Source organism: Mustelus asterias, chromosome 4 (genome assembly GCF_964213995.1).
Source record: "Mustelus asterias chromosome 4, sMusAst1.hap1.1, whole genome shotgun sequence".
NCBI classification, from domain to species: domain Eukaryota; kingdom Metazoa; phylum Chordata; class Chondrichthyes; order Carcharhiniformes; family Triakidae; genus Mustelus; species Mustelus asterias.
The window spans coordinates 30,963,195-30,987,161 of NC_135804.1; the positions used below are offsets into that span (position 1 = coordinate 30,963,195).

Genomic DNA, 23,967 nt, shown 5'->3' on the forward strand with positions numbered 1-23,967 from the left:
GCTGCCAAATCTTTTGTGTATGAACCTGGTCAAAATTCTGAAAGATCCCTTTCTTAAAGAACTAAGGCAGCAATGGCTCACTGAGGGTTACTTGAGAAAAGTGATCTGTTCTGAGGACGTTCCAATAATTGCAGTAATCAGAATGTACAGTTCTACTTCAGTGAGCCTAGTTATCGCATTCTATTTGATATCATTGCAACTTTTCAAAGGAATGCTTCAATCGTAGAGAAAAACATGACATGCTGTCATATTTAGGTGATGAATGTGTTTGTCTGGGAATTTGTGTTCCAAAATTTGCCTTGATTTAATACACTAATTATTGTGTGGGGGGCGGGTGGGGGGGGGAGGGGGAGGTTGCCTGTGAAGCAGTCATCAGCTGCTCTAAATTTATGAATAATCCCATTGTGGTTCTGTCTTATAGAATCATAGAGGTTTACAGCATAGAAACAGGCCCTTCGGCCCAACTTGTCCATACTGCCTTTTTAAAATCACTAAGCTAGTCCCAATTGCCCGTGTTTGCCCATATCTCTCTATATCGATCTTACCCATGTAACTGTCTACATGCTTTTTAAAAGACAAAATTGTACCCGCCTCTACTCTTGCCTCTGGCAGCTCATTCCAGACACTCATCACCCTCTGTGTCTTCCCACTTCAAACAAATTACTTGCTACTCCAATGAAATTAATCGAATAGAAGACAGGGTCTGCAGCTATTTAATTCTTGCTTTATTTTGAAAACTGTTCTCATGAAAAAACTGCGAGCCTTTAACATAAATATTTTATATGAAATTGTATAAGAGGAATAACTGGAGTCGTCATGCTGTTACCATGCCTCAGAATAAAGCAAAAAAAGATAAAAGCGAAATACTGCGGATGCTGGAATCTAAAACAAAAGCAGAAAATGCTGGAAACTCTCAGCAGGTCTGACGGCATCTGTGGAGAGAGAATAGAGCCAAAGTTTCGAGTCCAGATGACCCTCTGTCAGAGCTAAGACAAAGAGAATCAGCAGCAATTTATACTTCTGGGGTGGGGGGTAGGGGGGGAGCGTGGATTTGGACAAAGGGAATGTAAATGAGGATGCAGAAGGCTGAGAAGGTATTAAGAGTGTCCATTAAGTGATCAGAATGCGAGAATGGCAGAACAGAGATACAGATTGTTAAAGGATTGCTTGGAAATGGGTTGAAGTTGGAGGAAAGAGTTCAACCACTGAAGTTGTTGAACTCAATGTTCAGTCCAGAAGGCTGAAAAGTGCCCTCAGCCTACAGATGCTGTCAGACCTGCTGAGATTTTCCAGCATTTTCTGTTTTTGTCTCACGATAAAGCATGCTATTAATATTCATCACACAAACCATTGTTTTAACTGCTGTTGAGCTGTACGTCAGTCATAGATGTTTTCCACTCGAGTAGTAGACAGATTTTCTGTTTTCCATAACCTTATCTAATCTGGTAATTTAATACGATTAGCTGTTTTGACCAGAATAATTTGCCTGGCAGATGTGAACATGATTGTCTAGCACAAGGCTGTGTCTAATCCAAAAGCAGTCCTGCAAATAGAATAATTATTAGTCCCTGGATCACTCTGCTCGAGCAGAAAGAGATAAAGAGATATAGATTTTAGATAATAATGGACATATCTGCTTACAGCAAGTTTTGTTGAGCCATTGAATGAAACCATGATTTAAAAGACCCAAAAGCAATACCATCTGTTGGGAGGTTATTTGTAATTATCCAAATACTTATCTACAAAAATGGAATAACTTGGTCTAAGTGAATGGTTTCTGGTGGATGGGCAATATTTAATGAAGCAATATTGAAAAATGGAAGGCCAAATTCTTAGAAGCAAAGTTAGAATGACGACAATCAAATGATGGTAAAGGTCCCAGGTAATTACCATGAAGAAAGTAAATGAGTTTCCAATGGATTTGGAAATGCACAGAGATGAAAAAAAAACTATGTTTAATGTTTATATTATCCTGGGGAAGTTGCTTGTTAAGGGGTGTATGTACTTGTTTCAAAAACTGCCCTCAGAAGAAATCACAAGATGATAGAAAACAGAGGAAAGGCACTTGATTTATTGGCTGGAATTTTCTGGCCGTTCCCAACAGTGGGATCTTCCAGTCCCGCCAAAGACAAACCCCCACCATGGGTTTCCTTGGCAGCAAGGTGTGTATACAACGGGAAACTCTGCTCAGCAGCAGGACTAGAAGATCATGCCACTGGCCAATGGTAGGCTGCCTCCGCTGCCACGAATCATGCCACGGGTATGTGCAGAAAATCCTGCCCATTGTGTCTATGCTGGCTTTTTGATAGTTATCTAATTAATCCCATTCCCCTGCTCTTTCCCTATAACCGCCTAATATTTTTTCCTTCAAACCATTTATCAAATTCTCTTTTGAATGTTACCACAGAACCTGCTTCGACCATTCTTTCTGGCAGTGTTTTCTAGATCACAACATAATATGTAAACTAAACATTTTATAAATAAACAATAAACATAAAATAAACATCGGGTGGCAGAGTGCACTGCTGCCTCACAGTGCCAAGGACCCGGGTTCAATTCCCAGCTTGGGTCACTGTCTGTGTGGAGTTAGCATGTTTTCTCCGTGTCTGCGTGGGTTTCCTCCGGGTGCTCCAGTTTCCTCCCACAGTCTGAAAGACATGCAGGTTAGGTGCATTGGCCATGCTAAATTCTCCCTCAGTGTACCCGAATAGGCACCAGAGTGTGGCAACTAGGAGATTTCCACAGCAACTTCATTGGAGTGTTAACGTCAGCCTACTTGTGGCACTGATAAATAAACTTTAAAAATTTTAAATCTTTGAAACATTTCCTCATGTTGCCTCTGGCCCTTTTGTCAGTCACCTTTCACCTGTCTTCTGGATACTGACTCAACTGGCACTGAAAATAATTTCCCCTTATTTATTCCATCAAATAAATTCATGATTTTGAGCACCTCTATTCAATCTCAACCTTAGATTTTCACACTGAAGTTCCTTATGGTGAATCTCTTCGACACTCTTAAGGCTTTGACATCCTTCTTACCATGTGGTGTCCAGAATTGTACACAATACTCCAGCAGAGGCCTAACTATTGTTTTATAAAGATTTAGCACAATTTTCTTGTTTCCTATATTAATAAAACCAAGGATTCCATATACTTTATTTAAACTGCCTTATCTCTGCCCACATTCAAAAGTTTCTGTATGTACGACCCCAAGGTCTCTGTGTTCCTGTATCACTTTAATATCATATAGATTCTATTGATTCACCTCATCCTTCCTACCAAAATGTATCACTTCACACTTGTGTTGAACTTCATTTAACTGGTGCTTCTGTCCACCAGTCTAAATACTCTTGCAGTCATTTACATTTGGGTTTATCTGTAAGCTTGGAATTATTCCCCTACTCAAATATATGTAGAATCATAGAATCCCTACAGTGCAGAAGGAGGCCATTCAGCCCATTGAGCCTGCACTGACCACAATCCCACCCAGCCCCTATCCCCATAGCCCCACATATTTACCCTGCTAGTCCCCCTGACACTAAGGGGGCTATTTACCATGGCCAATCAACCTAATCTGCACATCTTTGGACTGTGGGAGGAAACCGGAGCACCCAGTTACATATTATATGTAAAATATATTAAAAAGAGCAGTGATCCTCATACAAATCTCAGAGGAACACTTCTACCTGCCTCACTCCAATCTGAAAATAACTATTCACCATTTTCTTGGCTTTCAGCCTCTTATCCAACCCTGACGCCGGCTGCTATTGTCCCATTAATCCCACAAGCTTTAATTTTGCTAACAAGCCTATGTGCTAATTTGTCAAATGCCTTTTGAAAGTCCACATATACAACAATTGCATTACCTTATTCAACACTCGAATTCACCTCAAAGAATTTGATCAAGTTAGTCAAACTCAATTGGCCCTTAACAAATCCATGCCTACACTTTTTCAAATATCAATTCAATTTGTTCCGGATTATTGTCTCTAATAGTGCCTCCTCCTAATGGTGGGATTTTGTTGGAATTTTGTTTCCCTGACTTTCACAGTGGGTTAAAGGTGGGTCAAGCTTCCTAGTGAACAATATTGGGAATCCAATTTGCATGTATTAGCATCTAATGTATGCTCAATAAAAGACCACCAGAATTAAGTTCGCCCTCCTAATTAAGTTCCCCACCAGTGAGTACTTAGAATGTTTAGTGCTATGACTGTTGTATGAGGCTGGCGAGCTTCACCTCATCCATGACTTTGAGATCTGAAGATGTTGTTTTCACATTCTTGGGGACCCCCCATAACTTCATTAGCAAACATTGTGAAGGCTTGGAGGGGGTGGTAGGGTGGGAGGGGTGAAGGCTGAATAGGCTTATGGGGATAGTAATCGGGGAATGGTGGGATGTCTAGGGAAGTGGGGGAGATGTGGTCCAGGAAAGGTGGAGGGGAATGTCTTAGAGTAGGTGTTGGCGGTGCCAGTGGTAGGGTCCTGTGGGGAGAACTCGGTCATGGTGATAGGATGGAGGGGGAGGTTGCGTTGGCAGGAGTGGGATACGGCAGGGTAGCAGGTCCAGAGTGAAAAGTCTGGTAGATAAGGTCTCATTGGTGGAGGGAGGCGGGGTTGCAAGATAGTTGACTTGGGTAACGGGGGGCAGGATTAGAGTGGGCATGGGGACAGTAGCAGTTGTTGCCTCTGAGGGGAGGAAAGGCATTTGGATTGTGATAGAGTCCAGGGTAATTGAGGAGGGATGGAGATTCAAGGGTGATGGGAGAGGAATGGTGATATTAGGTGGGTCTATGGTGATATTATGTGGATCTATGGTGATTGGGGGGAAGTTGGTCGTTGATAGGCGGAGAGTAGAATGTGATGAAGCAAGTTTCAAAGGCGACGTGTACCATTTTTCCAAACAGACCTTCAAAGCATATTTGAGGAAGAAGTAAAAGGGGAGACATTAGAAGAGTTGAACTAAAAATTTACTAGAACATTTTTCTAATTTTTTGAATCTGTTAGCCTTGTTCAAAAAATTGAAACCTAATACCCCAATAACTTTATTTTATAACAGACATGCAGAGATTTCTATCACAACCAGTATGCCACGACTGGATTAATAACATACAAAACACTGTCCAGCTTTCCTGATTTTTTTGAAATTTCCTCTTTTCCTTATGGTATAAAATGTCACAGAAGCATGCCCGGATCATGTTTCCATCTATGCTGCGAAGATTCTGGATAACAAGCTCTCTGAGCAGAAGAAAGTCCAAAAAATACTCTCCCACAAGCAGGTCAAATTGTTCCTCCAGAGAATCTGTGCGGATATTAATCAGGATCTAAATATATATTATCCAGTAATGACCTTCATTTATTTATGGATCTTCCCAATTACGAATGGATTTGAGAACATGCCCAAAAGACGTGTTAAAAAGTTGTCAGGTTCTCTAATATTTTTCCAACACTGTTGTGGGTCGCAGTTGCCAACATTCCAATTTATGCAGCTCAACTGAAGTTTAGTAGTTTCAATTAAGGATATCATATTGACTCTCTCATAGCTACTTGCAAGTAATCGCTGTAACATAAATAGACTACAACATTTTTATCAGAGAAGTCTGCAGTCTCTTGCACAAATATCTTTAACAAAGTTTCTGTTCACTGTGCAGTAAGGTAGCCAATGATTTAATAGGGAAATAATTCAAAGTATGCTTCATAAATTATTTACAAGTCATTTGAATTATAATTTTTTAAGCACTGTTTAATATTGTACTTAAAGCTACAACATTTACTGAATATTCCACTAAATGTAATTACAGATGAAAATAAATCTTCTAAATTCTTTGCCATTGTAACAGGAAAATGTGTGACATTGTCCTTGATTCATTTATTGCAATAGACCTTTGGTGATCGGGTCCTCACAGCAGCCTCTTGGCTAGTTCCACTCTTTGTTGTATTTTCTACTTTTGGAGCTGCAAATGGTTCCTGTTTCACAGCCGGCAGGTAAAAGAAACCTTTTTATTAAAACAAAGATGCATTTTCCCACTCGGGTTCCATTGTACCACACTATCCTTTGTCTGAGAGTGTGTATTGGCACCTACTTCCAAACTATCGCAAATGCTACTCATGAGCTAGCTTCTTAAAAAGACAAGATGGTAATCTAAAATACAGTGACCTGATTTTTTTTGAACCCTTCCTTTTCAATGGGGAAGTGCTTCCATTTTCAGGAGGTGGAGGTGGCGGTGGTCAGGTGAGGTTGCCACGGGGAGGCTTGTTTAAACCATCATGATGTGCGAGAGAGGAATTTAATCAGTAATATTGCTGACAATGATAAAAAAACCCAACCCAAAACCCATGAACTAACTTCATTTTAACTGTGTAGAGTTGCAGGTGTCCAAGTAACTGGAGTTGTGTCTGTAATTCTGATGTGCAAACGAATATCTGTTCCTGATATTTTGGGGATAGATTGGAGAAGCTAGGTTTGTTCTCCTTAAAGAGAAGTTTGAGACAGAAGATTTGCTAGAGGTGTTCAAAGTCATGAGGGGTGTTGACAGAGTAGATAGTTAGAAAATGTTCCCATTGGTGGAACAGTCAAGAGAAAGTGGGCATGGTTTTAAGGTAACGGGCAGGAGATTCACAGGGGATTTGAGAATTTCTTTTTCACTCAGAGGGTGGTGGGAATCTGGAATGCACTGCCTGGGAAGGCAGGGAAGGCTGGAAACCTTACAACCTTTAAAACACATTTGGATGAGCACTTGAAATATCATAACATTCATGGGTATGGGACAAGTGCAGGAAAATGGGATTCATAGAATCCCTACAGTACAGAAGGAGGCCATTCAGCCCATCAAGTCTGCATCAACCATAATCCCACCCAGGCCCTATTCCTGTAACGCCACATATTTACCCTGCAAGTCCCCCTGACACTAGAGTCAATTTAGCACGGTCAGTCCACCTAACTCGCGCATCTTTGGACTGTGGGAGGAAACCAGAACACTCGGAGGAAACCCACGCAGACACGGGGAGAACGTACAGACTCCACACAGACAGTGACCCGAGGCCGGAATTGAACCCAGGTTCCTGGCGCCGTGAGGCAGCAGTGCTAACCACTGTGCCACCGTGCTGCATCTTTAGTGGTAGTCATTGTTGGTGCAGGCTCAATGGGCTGAAGGGCCTTTCCTGCAGTGTATCGTTATGACTCTATGACATCAATGTGAGGTGAATCGCACAAGAACCAATGGCAACATAAGGAGAAACATTTTTACACAGTTAGAACCTGGAATGCACAGCCTGAGTTTATGGTGGAACTGATTCAATCGTGGCTCTCGGAGAGGGATTTGGACAAATTTCTGAAGAGGAAACAAATTGCAGGAGCGTGGGGCTTGCAGAGAGCCAGCATGAACATGGCAGATCAAATGGCCTTGTGCTGTAACAATTTTATGATTCTAATCTGTGATATTTTCCTTGTAATTCTAATTTTAATTGTAGTGGTCAAAATGCAAGAAAGCAATTCCTCGATGACTCACAGCGGGTGGTAAATGTTCCACTGACACACCCATTCACAATCTGCGATCAAACTCTGGGTGAAGACAATGAATAGATAAGTAACACTGGGATAGGTTCCTTTATGTTTGCACAACTCAGAAAGATAAGGGAGAGAGTGCTCTTGTGATATGCTGCATTCAATTTACCAATAAAAACACAGCTCAATGACTTAATGCTACATTAGGTAAATTTATCCAGCCAGGAATTAAGAGAATTTCATTTTGTCAATAGAGGTTCCCAACAGGGAAAGATCTTATGTTGCCAAATAGCTGTATTCTCTACCTTTGATGTGGAGATGCCGGCGTTGGACTGGGCGTTGGAAGTTCTCTACGTTTCCCAGTTATCAACTCCGGTACATTTCTACTTTTTTTTAAACCCCGTTCGCTGTTTCAACATCTATTTCAATCATATCCAAAGGCTTGACCAGACATCTGCTTCTGGCTCTGGGAATATCTATTGTGTGGTAAAAGCAAGTGAAATAGGTTGACTTACCACTTTAAAAGATGCAACATTCCTTCTCTATTATTATTGCATAGGAAAACAGAGACTCACTTTCTCCCAAAAACACTGATACACAAATGCATTATGTTTCTCATCAACTTGTATAGTGTTCTTTTTCAACCTTCGGATTGTTAAAATTAATTGAAAGCTGAAACTTAAATATTTTGCACACCTGGAGAGCTGTTTTGATTTAATCTTTTCCGAACAGGCTTACGTTTGCCACAGCCCGTGAGGGCCACATGGTTAAGATTTTGTCATACATCAATGTCAGACGTTTAACTCCTTCACCGGCTCTCTTGTTCAATGTAAGTGATTCATGCTTTCATTTACCGCTTTAAAAATTGGTGCTATGTGCTAATATAATGATAGTAAGTCATATGTGTTGGTCTTTCCAAAGTTGTGGCAGTAATGGAAGATCAAACTCATTAAAAAATATATAAACACTAGATAGATCTCTGAAATTGTTGAAAGTGTAGTAATTGTGTAAAAATTAGACATCTGTGTATTATAGCCCAACACATGAAACCTACCTGGTGCATTTAAAACTGACTACAAGTCTCATCTGTTTGTATTTTATGGTAGCATTCTGAAATGCAATACACTTCATGAGGAATTTAAGCAGAATTCCTCCTCTTTTATTACATTATCTGGTGCCATTCTGCCAACTTAGGCAAGTCAGTGACCTGCTGTATATTGTAAATGTTACATCACCAAATGCAGGCAAGATTCCAAATCCTGAATTCAGTTCAAAGTCTACATAAGGCTGAATAAAGATGAAGAAAACAGTTAAGAAGATAGTTACTTCACCACATAACTAGGTGAGATATCAGAGCATGAAGGACAATGAGATAACATTGCACGATAATTTATCACAAAGCTTTGCAGCAGAAAAACTAGAACCAGAGGACACAACCTCAGGCTAAAGGGACGATCCTTTAAAACAGAGATGAGAAGGAATTTCTTCAGCCAGAGAGTGGTGAATCTGTGGAACTTTTTGCTGCAGAAGGCTATGGAGGCCAGGTCATTGAGTGTCTTTAAGACAGAGATAGATAGGTTCTTAATTAATAAGGGGTTCAGGGGTTATGCGGAAAAGGCAGGAAAATGGGGATGAGAAACATATCAGCCATGATTGAATGGCGGAGCAAACTCAATAGGCCGAGTGGCCTAATTCTGTTCCTATGCCTTATGGTCTTATCAGAAAGATGGACAGAGAATTTTGTAATTGAAGACGAATGAATGTGGAAAACGAGATACACTGGGGCAGGAATAGGTCATTAGGCCCTTTGTGCCTGTCTGCCACTAATCGAGATCATGGCTGAACCTCTACCTCAATGCCATCTTCCCTCACTATCCCCATTATCCCTTAATGACATTGGCATCTATAAATGTTTCGACATCTGCTTTGAACATTGTTATGATCCCAGTTGATATAACTGAAAGGGAAGGTCCCAGAATGGAACCCTGGCCCAAAAGACCGTAACTTTTACTTTTTATTAAGAAAACATGGATGAACATATTCATGGGAATGCCAATTAACTTTTAACAACAACAAAAAAGATGAAACATGAAAGGTTTGACCTTAATGCAGTACTCCTTCACTCTTGCTTATCTTCACAGATGTACACAGATTTCAAGGATAACACAGGTCACACAATATATCTGATGTTATAATGGTCCCAGTAAACACACAGTCCTTTTAAGCCCACTGGCTGACTCTGGTCAGACGCACTGCACTCTGAAACCAAGTGGCAGACGCCACTCAATCTAGGTTCTGTGGATTTCTCCTTAAATCCACCCAGCCCCCACCCCCCACCACCCCGATGATTCATACGCTGAGTTAACTTTTGGCACTGGACTTCACTGTCACTGGGTGAAAATCCTGGAACTCCTTCCCTAACAGCGCTATGGATGTACTTACACCACAAGGACTGCAGTGATTTAAAAAGGCAGCTCACCACCACTGCCTTTAATTTTAACTATTGAAAATATATTTATTTATCAGGAGCCCATGTTAGAGACAGGCTAACCTAGCCAGAGAAGCCCACATCCCAGAAATGAATTAAAAATATATGGTCGGGATTCTCCCAAAAATACTCTGGAGTGCTGGATTTGTGTAAAAACAAGAGTAACTCCTGCTGGTTTTTTTTAGAAGGATTTTCAAAATGAATCTCCCACACTCTGAGCACTGCAGAGTGCCTCCGTGAGATTCACGCTGAAAATCAGTGGGTGGGGCCTATACCCACTGGAGAGGCTGGCAGCATGACGCTGAGCGGGCCAAAGCGCGTGCACCAATCTGCCAGAGTGGAGATCAGTGCGTGCGCAGTAGCGCCGCACTGTTGGTCTCCCGATTGCTGGCCAGTGATTGAGTTGGCCTCCCGGACAATCCCAGGCCAGCCCCAACCTCCCTCCCCTCCTGCATTGCCACTTTGCCCCTTGGGCAGTGCCGGGGCCAGGCTGGCAATGCCAGACTGGCAATGCACAGGGAGCACCTCCCATTGCCCCCGACTTCTTGGCGGGGGGGGGGGGGGGGGGGCCTCAATGGCCTCTCTTCACTCCAGCGAAGATGGGCTGCCAGCTCTCCATTAGTTGGGAACGGTTGTCAACCCCGCTGGAGTGAACCACTCCTGGTTTGGTGGGGAGAGGGCGGTGGGGGAGGAGGCTTGCAGGCCCAGAGACTTCAGTCCCAGACCCACTAACGGGATTTAAATATGGAGATTAGCTCCACGCTGATTTTCGGGGCAGAGCTGATGACACCAGAAATCCAGGCCCCAGAGACGCATAGGGCCCACTAAGCGGCCTCCGCTAGAGCAACGCAGTGGGCTGGGAGAATCACCCCCTACATTCTTCAACAGTTCCAGTTCATTTGCAGCCGGTTTGCTCAAAAATTCTGATTCAATAAAAAAGGAGTCCATTTAGCATTCTGAATATACAGAACAAAAGACAACCAAGTGGTGTTTGTATTCAATGGAAGATTGAATTCGGTGGAGTGGATAAAAATATTCCTTCAGATTCACTTATGAAAAATATTTTTTGTTCTTCTTCAGAATCATTTAACATCATCTGATAAATATCCTGGTAATGTATTATATGCAAATCCAATTTTAACCATTCTTCAGTTACCTAATAGTTAATACTGTGCTCTATTTTTCAGGGCATGCTAGCTATTATCTACATAATTCCAGCGGATATTAACACTCTTATAAACTACTTCAGCTTTGCTTCCTGGATTTTTTATGGGTTGACTACACTCTCTCTGATTGTCATGACATTCACAAGAAAAAATCTGAAAAGACCAGTAAAGGTTAGATTTATGCAGCATTTATTTCCTTTGGGAACGTAGCTATGTGTACTGCCTTTAATTTTAACTATTGAAAATATATTTATTTATCAGGAGCCCATGTTAATCTTGATAGGTTTTTGTTCTTAGGTTTTTTTCCAGTATAAAACATTGGCATAAAAACAGAACATTCTGGAAATATTCAGGGTAGGCAGCATCTGTGGATAACACAAAAACACAAGAAATAGAGGCAGGAGTAGGCCAATAGGCCCTTAAAGCCTGCCCCGCCATTCAATATGATCATGGCTGATCTAAGCTGGCCTCAACTCCTTTCCTGTACCTTTTCCCCAAAGCCCTCTATTCCTCAAATTATCAAATATTTATACACCTCCATTTTAAATACTTACAATAATACAACCTCGATCAACCTTTGGGGCAGAGAATTCCAGAGATTCACCACCCTCTGCAAAAAGAAATTTCTACACACCTCTGCTTTAAATGACTGGTCCTTTATCTTGTAGCTGTGCCCCCTTGTTCAAGATTATCCCACTAGTGAAAGCGTCTCACCATCTACCCTGTGAAGCTCCCTCAAGATCTTATATGTTTGAATTTGGTCACCCCTTGCTCTTCTAAACTCCAAGGAATACAAATCCAGACTATCTAGTCTCTTTTGATAGGTCAACCCTTTTATCCCAGGAATTAGCCTGGTGAATCTCCTTTGAATTGCCTCCAATGTTACTATTCCTTTTTTTAGATAAGGGAACCAAAACGGTGTGCGATATTCCCAGTGAGGCCTCACCAACACCCTGTACAATTGCCACAAAACCTCCTTATTTTTAAACTCCAACCTCTTTACAATAAAGGCCAAAATGCTGTTTGCCTTCTTAACTACTTGTTGGACCTGCCTGCTAGCTTTTTGTGATTAATGCACTAGAACGCCTGGATCCCTCTGTACATATCTGCAGTCTCTCTCCATTTAGAAAATAATCTGCCTTTTGATTCCTCTACCAAAGTGCATGTCCTCACACTTCCCCACATTAAATTCCACTTGCCAGGCTTGTGCACAGTCACCCAATCTATTTATATCCCATTGCAGAATCACAATATCCTCATCATGCCCTTCCATCTATTTCCGTATCATTGGCAAATTTGGAAAACTTGCATTCTGTTCCTTCCTCCAGGTCGTTATTATAAATAGTGATGTAAATAATTAAATGAAAGGGTTAATGTTTCAGATGATTGACTTTTCATGAGGCAGGGAAAGGGAGGTGGAGAAAAGAAGAAAAGGAAAGACAGGAATGATTAAATACCAAAAAGGATGATGGTGCAAATTAAATGGGTTAGTAATGGGTTGAGTAAAGTTAGGATCCTAGAATCCTACAGTGCAGAAAGAGGCCATTCGGCCCATCGAGTCTGCACCAACCACAATCCCACCCAGGCCCTATCCCCATATATTTACCCACTAATCCCTCTAACCTATGCATCCCAGGACACTAAGGGGCAATTTAGAATAGTCAATCAACCTAGCCCACACATCTTTGGACTGTGGGAGGAAACCGGAGCACCTGGAGGAAACCCACACAGACACTGGGAGAATGTGCAAACTCCACGCAGACAGTGACCCGAGCTGGGATTTGAACCCAGGTCCCTGGAGCTGTGAAGCAGCAGTGCTAACCACTGTGCTACCGTGCCACCCAAAGTTGGGTCTAAACTTGTTGAAAGGTGATGAAAATGACCTGAAACATTGACTCTTTCTTTCTGCGCAGATGCTGCCTGATTAGCTGAGTATTTACAGCAGTTTCTTTTTTAAAATTTCAGATTTTCACTACTCTTTTGTATATTTACTGGTAATTGGGCTGAATGCTCAACGAAACATAGCATGATTAAAATTAAATTTGCCAAAGATTATATGCTCCACACCCTATAGGGTTTGTGCTTAATTTGTATAAGATTTTATCTGGGTGAATTGATACATTCACATATTAAACAAGGGAGAGATTATACATTTGTTGATCTAACCATGGTGAAATTGTTTAATTCATGTTCAGGGTTTACACACTTTTTAATCAAAAATTGAAGTTGCAGGCAAGTGAATCCATGCTTTCCGAATAAACTACTGCATCCAAGGCTCTGTCAATAGAGCAGCAACTCATAAACAAATCATTGTATGTTCTCCAGTAGAAATATTCAAAAGTTTCAGATTTGTCTCCTGCGATGTGTACTTCAATAAGTGTAAAAAATCCAAATGGACAGAAATTTATCCTGCATCAAATGTAATCTATAAGATTTATTGCGCATTCCCCACAATTTCTGCCACGACAAGATTGGGTAATCATAATGTTCAATATTAACAGGATTTGAATTTTCAATGTGTTAGCATACACCAATTTCCATTGCCAGAAAATAGGTCAGAAGGGGGGATGTTCACAATATTCACCACCATTCGCAACTCCTCAGATGCTGAAGTAGTCCATGTCCAAATGCAGCAAGACCTGGATAATATTCAGCTTGCGCTTGGCAAGTAACATTCATGCCACACAAATGCCAGGCAATGACCATCTCCAACAAGAGAGAATCTAACCATCACCCCTTGACATTCAATGGCACAATGGCATTACCATCATTGAATCCTCCATTTTTTGGGGTTACTGAACTGGACTAGCCATATAAATACTGTGGCTACAAGAGCAGGTAAGGCCCAGGAATCCTGCGGCAAGTAACTCACCTCCTGTCCACTATCTATGGTACATATTAGGAGTGTGATGGAATACTCTCCACTTGCCTGGATGAGTGCAGCTCCAACTCAAGAAGCTCAACACCATCCAGGAAAAAGCAGCCCACTTGACTGACACCCCTTCCACAAACATTCACTCCCTCCATCACAGATGAATAGTAGCAGCAGTGTGTACCACCTACAAGATGCACTGCAGGAACTCACCAAGATCCCTTGGGTAGCATCTACCAAACCCATGACCACTACCATCTAGAAGGACAAAGGCAGCAGGTACATGGGAATATCACCACCTGGAAGTTCCCCTCCAAGTTGCTCACCATTCTGACTTGGAAATATATCCCTGTTCCTTCATTGTTGCTGGGTCAAAATCCTGGAATTCCTTCTCTAACAGAACTGTCAGTGTACCTACACCACAGAAGGCAGCTCACCACCACCACCTTCTCAAGGGCAGTTAAGGATGGGCGATAAATGCTGTCTTGGCCAGAAAAACAAACATTGCACAAAGGAATAAAACAAAAGAACTCAGTGCAAGAAACCAAAATAGCACATGTCTTCTTTCACAGCACACAGATTTATTATATAAAGTCAGTTTATTTTTCAAATGTGGTGCCATCTTCCCTCTTTGGATCGCATCATGCCAAATATTGGTGCTCAATTGAGAAGGTGAGCATGCAAAATGCTTCCAGGTCTTTGTCAATAGTTCTCTGATGATATTTTGTTGACTCACCATCTATCACCCATGATTTATTGCTGACAACTAGACATTTTGCAAGCTTTGACTTGATACTGCAACTTTGCTCAAAAAGTCTCAAACAACTAATCTCTTTACTAAAGTATATATAATGGGATGTAGCGCTGCTCATTATATTCAGAAATCTTTGCTGTATTAAGGCACAACTGATGGTAAATGCTGAGCTGCCCAAATCCCAAAAGGAAACTTGAAACAGCTGCCAAAATGGTTTTTGCAATTTGTATATTATGAGGTGTTCTGAAATATGAAAATGACATCTCTGACCAATTGTGATGAATTTATATTAACCATTTATTTAAAAATGCATTTAAACACAAGAATTTGTTCACACAGTTAACAGTAGTTGAAAACAGTTCCAAAAGATCTTAACTTAAACTATACCCAGAGTTAACCTTCCTTTTTCTGTTTGGCAACAATCTTAGATTTTTAAATCTATAACATACTAGTAATTTTACCACGCAGTGCCCTTTTACTCTTGGGGAATCTTCAGAGGCAGACAGAAACTGGTTTTCCAGGTCTGGCCTTGACCACATTATCTTCTGGGAGATTTAACCCGCTACTATGCTGTCTTCTGGGATATCTAGGTAGCTACCCCCTCATACAGGCTTCAGTGACTTCTTAAATATATTCCTTCCCTTTGATCTCTCTATCCTCTATTGTTTCATCCAGACTCTCAGAAGAGCCCTTCACGGTTCAAACTCCTTTATTTATTTTAGCTCCTATAGGTTAAAAAGTAAACTTATCCTATCTTTGCCTCACAATTTTATATGTTCCCCCTTTGAACTAAAACAACCCATTTCACCATTACTTCTTTTATTGCCTTATGTAACTGCTTATTTAAGTTTCTCTTGGTTCATTAACACATCAAAAACACTTTCTGTTGTTTTAGACCCTTGCAGTCACTCTGTCTCTTAACCCAATTGCAACAATCACACCCTCACCAGCCTGTTTGCTGGCACATGAGAAATATGATGGTGATATTACTAAAATAAAAATTTTATAATTCCTCCTTTTCTTGATAGCAACCCAAGTTAGACAATCAAGTTGTACTGTACTTATTGAAAGCTTGTTCAGAAATCTGCTGTGGTGAGTTGCATGGTTTCAGATAACCTTGTGGATGTCAATTTTCCAAGTTTCAGCTCTGACAACCCACACCTAAACTCTCTGGCCGTAGATAAGTAGCACATGTCCCTGCAGGGTTAGATTATGCAATTCATGAAGGACAAACGGACAACTTACAAGTAGGTCTAAATTTCTCATTTAACATGAATTGGGGACTCTTGAACATGCTGATGAATTTCTGTATGTCAGTAACCTAGCTGATCAAAAAAAAAACCTTGAACCTTTTTTAGATTTGTATTGTTAAAATCTCAATGTATTTTCATTTCAGGTCCCTATAGTCCTTCCGATTGTGGTGACTGTCGTCGCTATTTACTTGGTTTTCGCTCCAATCATTGATGCTCCAGATTTGGTGTACTTATATTGTTCACTATTTATTGTTGGAGGACTTATATTTTATGTCCTGTTTATTTACTATCACTTTAACTGGACTCGCAAAATAATGAGTAAGTCATAAATATGTTTTACTTCTATATTTATTATCCCTTAGTTTGAGTGACATCCAGATAATAAACTCTAAAAGGAAACAGAATGTGAAGTGATCCGATATACGGATCAATTCATATCAGAAAAATAGTCCATTCTGTACGTTTTGATGTTATTACTTAAATCTAATTAATCCAATGTTCTCCTTAATAAAGTGGGGTTGCAATGTACCGGAAGATGAGATTAGGTTAAATTCTCATTGTTCAATCTCTTATCTGAGCCATATTTCTATGAACACAGGCCTGTCATTTCCTTGTGCAGAGTACAAATAAAAAAAACAAGCAACTTGAGGGAAGGCACAGATGAGTGAGAGAGGCTTTTGTTGAGGTAATAATGATCCACAAAAATATCAAAAATTGGATCCCTGAGAAATTTGTTTATCATGATATGGAGAGGGTATGGTGTGAAATTCAGAAGAGGAGGAACGATTGACTTCACTACTTTTCACCAAATTGATGAATACTTGCAATATCTTGCCAGAGATGTGATTAAGGCTAATGACACCAATAGTTCCAGAACAAGTTGGATAGGCATTTGAAATTAAATAATGAACTGTATGTTGTTTATGAACTCTGAGGCTGACCAGAAGATTCCTATAAAATTCAAGGTGAGAGAGAACATTATTATTTTACTGTTTGCGCTCCTTACCAAGAAGATTGATCAGATGTAGCAGCTCAAATACCCAGGAGTATCAAATAGCTCACATAGATATAAATAACTACTTAGTTCTTGATTATTTTTTGCCATGTTCTTCAGCTGCTGGCATCTATCCTGCTGAGAGATATAGTTTTACTGGGCAGATAATTTTAAATCTAAAAGGCTTCAGAAACATTTGTTTTTGTCAAATTATATAAAATATTTATAACATCAAGTAGGGGACTAAGATGGTCTCAGTGATCATGCACCATAATTCCTCAAGACATGCAAGATTCATGACACAGCAAGGCTAGAATGCTTAATTAGTACTTTGCATTGGTATATACTACACAAGAGGATGCTGAGAAACATTGGTAGAAGCAGAGGTAATGGATAGGGTGAAAATTGATGGGCTGAATATAACCAGGGAAATTGAGGGACTGGTCAAAAAGAAAAGAGAAGTCCAAAGATGTGCGGATTAGGTTGATTGGCCATGCTAAAAATTGCCCTTAGTGTCCTGAGATGCGTAGGTTAGAGGGATTAGTGGGTAAATCTGTAGGGATATGGTGGTAGGGCCTGGGTGGGATTGTGGTTGGTGCAGACTCAATGGGCCGAATGGCCTCTTTCTGGACTGTAGGGTTTCTATGATTCTATGATGTTAGGTCCAGGCAGCTAAAAACGGAGGGAGCTCTGGAGGAGTACAAAGAAAGTAGGAAAGAACTCAAACAGGGAATTAGAAGGGCAAAAAGGGGTCATGAAATGTCTTTGGCAGACAGGATTAAGGAGGATCCCAAGGCATTTTATTCATATGTTAGGAACAAAAGAGTTGTCAGGGAAAAAATCGGACCTCTCAGGGACAAAAGTGGGGAATTATGCTTGGAACCCAAAGAAGTAGGGGAGATCCTAAATGAATACTTTACGTCGGTATTCACAAAGGAGAGGGATGTGTTGACTGGGAGTGTCTCGGAGGGGAGTGTTGAACCGTTGGAGAAAATCTCCATTACAAGGGAGGAAGTGTTAGGTTTGTTCGAGAATATAAAGACTGACAAATCCCCAGGGCCTGATGGAATCTATCCACGGCTGCTCAGGGAGACGAGAGATGAAATCGCTGGGCCTCTGACGCAAATCTTTGTCTCGTCACTGGACGCAGGTGAGGTCCCAGAGGATTGGAGGATAGCTAATGTGGTCCCGTTATTTAAGAAGGGTAGGAAGGATAACCTGGGTAATTATAGGCCGGTGAGCTTGACGTCCGTGGTGGGGAAGTTGTTGGAGAAGATTCTTAGAGATAGGATGTATGCGCATTTAGAAAGGAATAAACTCATTAACGATAGTCAGCATGGTTTTGTGAGAGGGAGGTCATGCCTCACTAACCTGGTGGAGTTTTTTGAAGAAGTGACCAGAATGGTTGACGAGGGAAGGGCCGTGGATGTCGTCTATATGGACTTTAGTAAAGCGTTTGACAAAGTCCCTCATGGTAGGCTTGTGAAAAAGGTTGGATCTCATGGGATAAAGGGGGAGGTGGCTAGATGGGTGGAGAACTGGCTTGGTCACAGAAGACAGAGGGTGGTAGTGGAAGGGTCTTTTTCCGGCTGGAGGCCTGTGACTAGTGGTGTTCCGCAGGGCTCTGTATTGGGACCTCTGCTGTTTGTGATTTATATAAACGATCTGGAAGAAGGTGTAACTGGGGTGATCAGTAAGTTTGCGGACGACACAAAATTGGCAGGACTTGCAGATAGTGAGGAGCATTGTCAGAAGCTACAGAAGGATATAGATAGGCTGGAAATTTGGGCAAAGAAATGGCAGATGGAGTTCAATCCTGATGAATGCGAAGTGATGCATTTTGGTAGAAATAATGTAGGGAGGAGCTATACGATAAATGGCAGAACCATAAAGGGTGTAGATATGCAGAGGGACCTGGGTGTGCAAGTCCACAGATCCTTGAAGGTGACGTCACAGGTGGAGAAGGTGGTGAAGAAGGCATATGGCATGCTTGCCTTTATAGGAAGGGGCATAGAGTATAAAAGTTGGGGTCTGATGTTGCAGATGTATAGAACGTTGGTTCGGCCGCATTTGGAATACTGCGTCCAGTTCTGGTCGCCACACTACCAGAAGGACGTGGAGGCTTTGGTGAGAGTACAGAGGAGGTTTACCAGGATGTTGCCTGGTATGGAGGGGCATGGTTATGAGGAGAGATTGGGTAAACTGGGGTTGTTCTCCCTGGAAAGACGGAGGATGAGGGGAGACTTAATAGAGGTGTATAAAATTATGAAAGGCATAGATAGGGTGAACGGTGGGAAGCTTTTCCCCAGGTCGGTGGTGACGTTCACGAGGGGTCATAGGTTCAAGGTGAAGGGGAGGAGGTTTAACACAGATATCAGAAGGACATATTTTACACAGAGGGTGGTGGGGGCCTGGAATGCGCTGCCAGGCAAGGTGGTGGAGGCGGACACACTGGGAACGTTTAAGACTTATCTAGATAGCCATATGAACGGAGTGGGAATGGAGGGATACAAAAGAATGGTCTAGTTTGGACCAGGGAGCGGCACGGGCTTGGAGGGCCGAAGGGCCTGTTCCTGTGCTGTATTGTTCTTTGTTGAATGGACTGAAAAGGCTGGCAATGCAGAGAGTGAATAAGTCACCTGGTTCGGATGGTTTTCATCCCAAATTGCTAAAAGTGCGTTGGAGATAGCAAAAGGGCTTGCCATAATCTTCCAATCTTCTATAGGTATGGAGCAGGTGCCAGAGGACTGGAAAGTGGTAAACGTGACACTGTTGTTAACAAAAGAGTCCAATAACTACAGACTGATCACTTTAACATTAATGGGGGGTAGTCTTAGGAACAAAAATTAGGAAAGAAAATCAATAGGAATTTGAAGAGGTTTGAGTTAATTAAAATGAGCTTGCAGGTTATCTTTGACTAATCTAATTTTTTTTTTGATGAGCCAAAAATATTGATGAGGGGGATGCAGTGGATTTTGTTTAAAAGGGTTTCAAAGAAAGTGTTTAACAAAGGACCACCACATTCTAGTTAAGTAAATAGAGGCTCACGAATAGGAGGGTCAGTGCTGGCTTGGAAAAAAATGGCTCACGGACAAAAAAAGTGGAGTCATGGTTGTTTTTTCAGGCTCGTAGATAGGAGACAGTAGTGTTCCTCAGGGTCTGTGCTAAGATCACTACCTTTTTTGTATATATATTTTGGGAATGGTAGCAGAGTGATAATGTTACTGCCTCAGTAATCCAGACGCTGGGACTACTGTCCTGGAATTATGAATCACAGCAGCTGGGGAAATTTAAATTAAATTAAGAAATCTGGAATAAAACAACTGTCTCATCAATAATGATCATGAAATTATCAGATTATTGTAAAAATGCATCTGGTTCATTATTGTCCTTCAGGAAATTTGTTGGAATTATTTGGTCTGTCCTGCATATGACTCCAGACTTAGGCAATGTGGTTGATCGCTTCTCGGCCTTTTGGCTAAGATCAAGCTCCAGATCAAGCCCAAGATGGGGTGCAATGTCTTATCTTGTCAGCTTGGATCTTGTTTGTCTCTCTTGTGGGGACCATGAATTTGATTCAATTGGATTTTGAGTTTGTTTTTTGGAGCAAGCAAGGAATGGATTTGGATTTGCTCGGTCCATTCTGAGCATTGGCTTTGTAACTTTGAGGATTGATTTCTTTTTAAAATGTGGTTGATTCTTAACTGCCCTTTGAAAACGCCCACATAGTCACAGTTAGAACCCTTCCCCAGAAGGTGGTGGAGGCAGGATGATGAATATTTTTAAGGCAGAGGTAGATAGATTCTTCACTAACTAAGGAGTAAAAGATTATCCCCCAACCTGAAAAATAGCTATTTTCCATGACAATTTTTTTTATCCAAGCTGACACTGACCCTCTGTTCCATGTACCTCAATTCTGTTAACCAGAACTCTCTGTGGTACCATGTCAAATACGTTCTGAAATCACTGGAATTTAATGGGACTTCTGTATGGTACCCAGCAAACCTTGTTGGGTTTGCCTGGCCTTTTGGGGAGTGGGGCATTGGGCACCAGTTGACAAGTACTCAGTGCCCAGTCAGGGACCCAGCATTGGGAAGGTGGTGGCACTGAAAGCCATCGCCCCTCCACACAAACCCCTTCCTGCCCCACTCACCTGTCCAGGGATCCAGCAAAATCCTCAGAGCATTGCCATTAGCAGCCACCACTTCTGGTGGCAAACCCCGACCTCTGATTGGGCAGCAGCTCTTGAGAGTGTGTTTGCTGCCCTTTGGGGGCCTTGATCATGTGGAAGTCCCAGTTTAGTTAGTGTCCGATTGCACCAGAATTGCCAGGGCAGAGGCAACATGTGGTCCTTCACCAGTTCTTCAACCAGTGAGGTGAGGGAGGATCCCCTCGTTTGAACTAAATTCTGCTTAATTGGACAGTTTTAAAGACTGTTCAGTGATAGATGGATCTGAGAATCCAAGTGCTTAGATTTTGGAATTTGGCAGGACATATTGAGAGGGTAGTTAGTAATGGGATGTAATGGTCCTTGAAAGCATGCAGAAGTTTACCAGAACAGGCCGGAGTTGAGGGACTCAGCTATATGGTCACGCTGGGGTTGTTATCATTGAAGCAATGGAGATTGAGGGGAAATCTGACAGAAGTGAGAGCTTTAAATAAAGTCGGCAAAGAAAAGCTGTTCCAATTTATTGATCGTAGAAGAACTTGGGGATACAGATTAACCTTTTTGGAAAGAGATATAAAGGGGTTATCAATAAAAACAAATTTGGACAGGAAGTGGTAATCGCCCAGAACTTGTTGCCTACAAGGGTGGTGGAAACAGACAATCCATGATTTCAAAAGGAAATTGGATGGGCACTTAAGGGAAATAAACTTGCAGGGCTACAGGGATAGCGCAGGGGATGGGATGGATTAGATTGCTCTATAAGGAGCTGGCAAGGACCCAATAGGCCAAATGGCCTCCCTGTGTACCATAAGGATTCCATAATATGTCACTAAAGTATTTCCTGATAAATGAAGCCTCTCTCACAAACTTCATCTTTTTTTTGACCTTACTTTTGGACTTTATATTATGGTCAGGTACAAGCTCTGCAAACTCATGTGTTAACAAAAGTAATATTTCAATGAACAACAGATTCTCCAAGTGGAATCTTAGACTAAATAAAAAGCAGAAAATATAATTTGACCAATTTACCAGATTTTTAAATTATGTATGCTGACTGGGAAAATGAATCCAAGGAAAACTAAGATATATTCAGTTCCACAAAACGTCTTTCATTTTTTGGGGGTATATATTTTACATACAGCCTACCTTTAACATCCTTGCCATTGGTGAAAGCACCTTGTAAGTTTGAATACGAGTAACTATGAACTGATAAAATATGTTTATATGACGGGGTTGTTCATCAAGGTGGCTGACTGTTTTGGTGAAAAGGTAACTTTTTAAATTGTATTTCCAGGGCCCATTACCAAACATCTGCAGCTGTTCTTGGAAGTGGCACCAGCAGAGAATGAACAGTAAAAGTATCCATTACCTCTCTTTTAACTCTGTTCTTTTAATATGGTGGAAATAGGTGTAGACAGTTGTAATATATTTCTTTACATTTTTGAATAATCTTCCTGTATTTCTGTAAACTACTAGAAATATGCAAGTAAATGCTATTGTTTGCAACTACACTTTCCATTGTATGAACTTAGTGAGATATATTTAAGTGAATGTGAATATTGTACAACATCAGTTGCAATACGATGCACATCTTATTAAAATTAATAAGATGTGACCTTATTGGTTGGTGTACCAATGTCAAATGATACCAGCAGATCCATCATCTTAATTCCCCACATGGGAAGTTGCAGTGTCAAAAGAATGCACCAAGTAGAAATCAAGTATTTCAAAACATCTCATTAATTGTGATGGAAGTTAAGAAGTATTTTCATTTGTTTTGGTAAATTATAAAAACTATTTGGCGACGTCATTAAATCGGGCAAAGATATTTTGGATGCCTGGCAGACCTAAAATGAGCAGGGAAAAGTGAGAGCAAAATTAAAAATCAGGTTATTTCAAATGTAATGTGCAAATGATATAAAGATTACTGGTGACGGAACTACGTTTCATGTATACATTTTAATAAGTTAGAGGCTTGACAATTCCATCATATTTTCAACACATTTAGGTGAAATACAGTGCGTTTGTAAGGTTGAGGAAGAGCATTTAGCACCTGCACATTTAGAACTTAGAAGGGACAAAAGAAGTTCATGGAAGCACCTGCAATTGTATTCATAATGATAATTTTGGAGACAAGAAATTTGAGATCAAGCATCACCACCAAGCATCATCTTCTATCCTACCTTGGAGCGATTTGGGAAGATGGCCCCTGCCCCCATAGGAGTGATATTCAAATCATTGATGGGTTTGGGCCTCAGAGATCTGACATTGGAGAACAAAAGCAGCATTCATCACAAGATAAAAGAAATATGTTTTTTTTAGGTAGCTTTGATAATGGAGGAAATGTGAGTTCGACTGGCAAACAGAGAAGATAGTAATGCTTGAATGCGAAGATGAAGAATCAAAAATAAGGAAAAATACAAGAAGCAGTACCTATTGCTTTGACTTACATAAGGATTCATGTAATGAATATCTTAAGGACACTCAGCAGTAAATGCGAATAAATTACAGGCAATAACCAAGATACAGGTTTCAAAGGGAGCTTTTGAAAGTTGTGAATAATGAGTTCTGAAATAGAGTATATTATCTGACACCTCTGCTGTTGATGGTGGAGCAGCGGGAGCCGATAACAGTAGATCAGGACTGCAGAATAGTCTGTCTGTGCAGGGACATGGATAGAGAAAATTGCAGAGGCCAGTAACAAGTGAAAGGCCTATACAATTTACCTTTTAAAAACCAAAACATCCTTTGGTTTCATCAGGATTCTTTCT

At 41.0% G+C, this 23,967-nt stretch overlaps 1 protein-coding gene across 2 annotated transcripts in view; it reads left to right on the forward strand.

The window, feature by feature from the left end:
* Positions 1-23,133, forward strand: part of slc7a9 (solute carrier family 7 member 9) — a 63,404-nt gene extending 40,271 nt beyond the window's left edge. For both annotated transcript variants that reach the window (XM_078210778.1, XM_078210779.1), the window contains exons 9-13: positions 5,879-5,982; positions 8,234-8,330; positions 11,177-11,326; positions 16,178-16,352; positions 22,491-23,133. In XM_078210778.1, the coding sequence (XP_078066904.1) occupies positions 5,879-5,982; positions 8,234-8,330; positions 11,177-11,326; positions 16,178-16,352; positions 22,491-22,552 (588 nt within the window). In that variant the 3' untranslated portion in view covers positions 22,553-23,133. The remainder of the gene's footprint in view (positions 1-5,878; positions 5,983-8,233; positions 8,331-11,176; positions 11,327-16,177; positions 16,353-22,490) is intronic.
* The last annotated feature ends 834 nt before the right edge of the window (positions 23,134-23,967 follow it).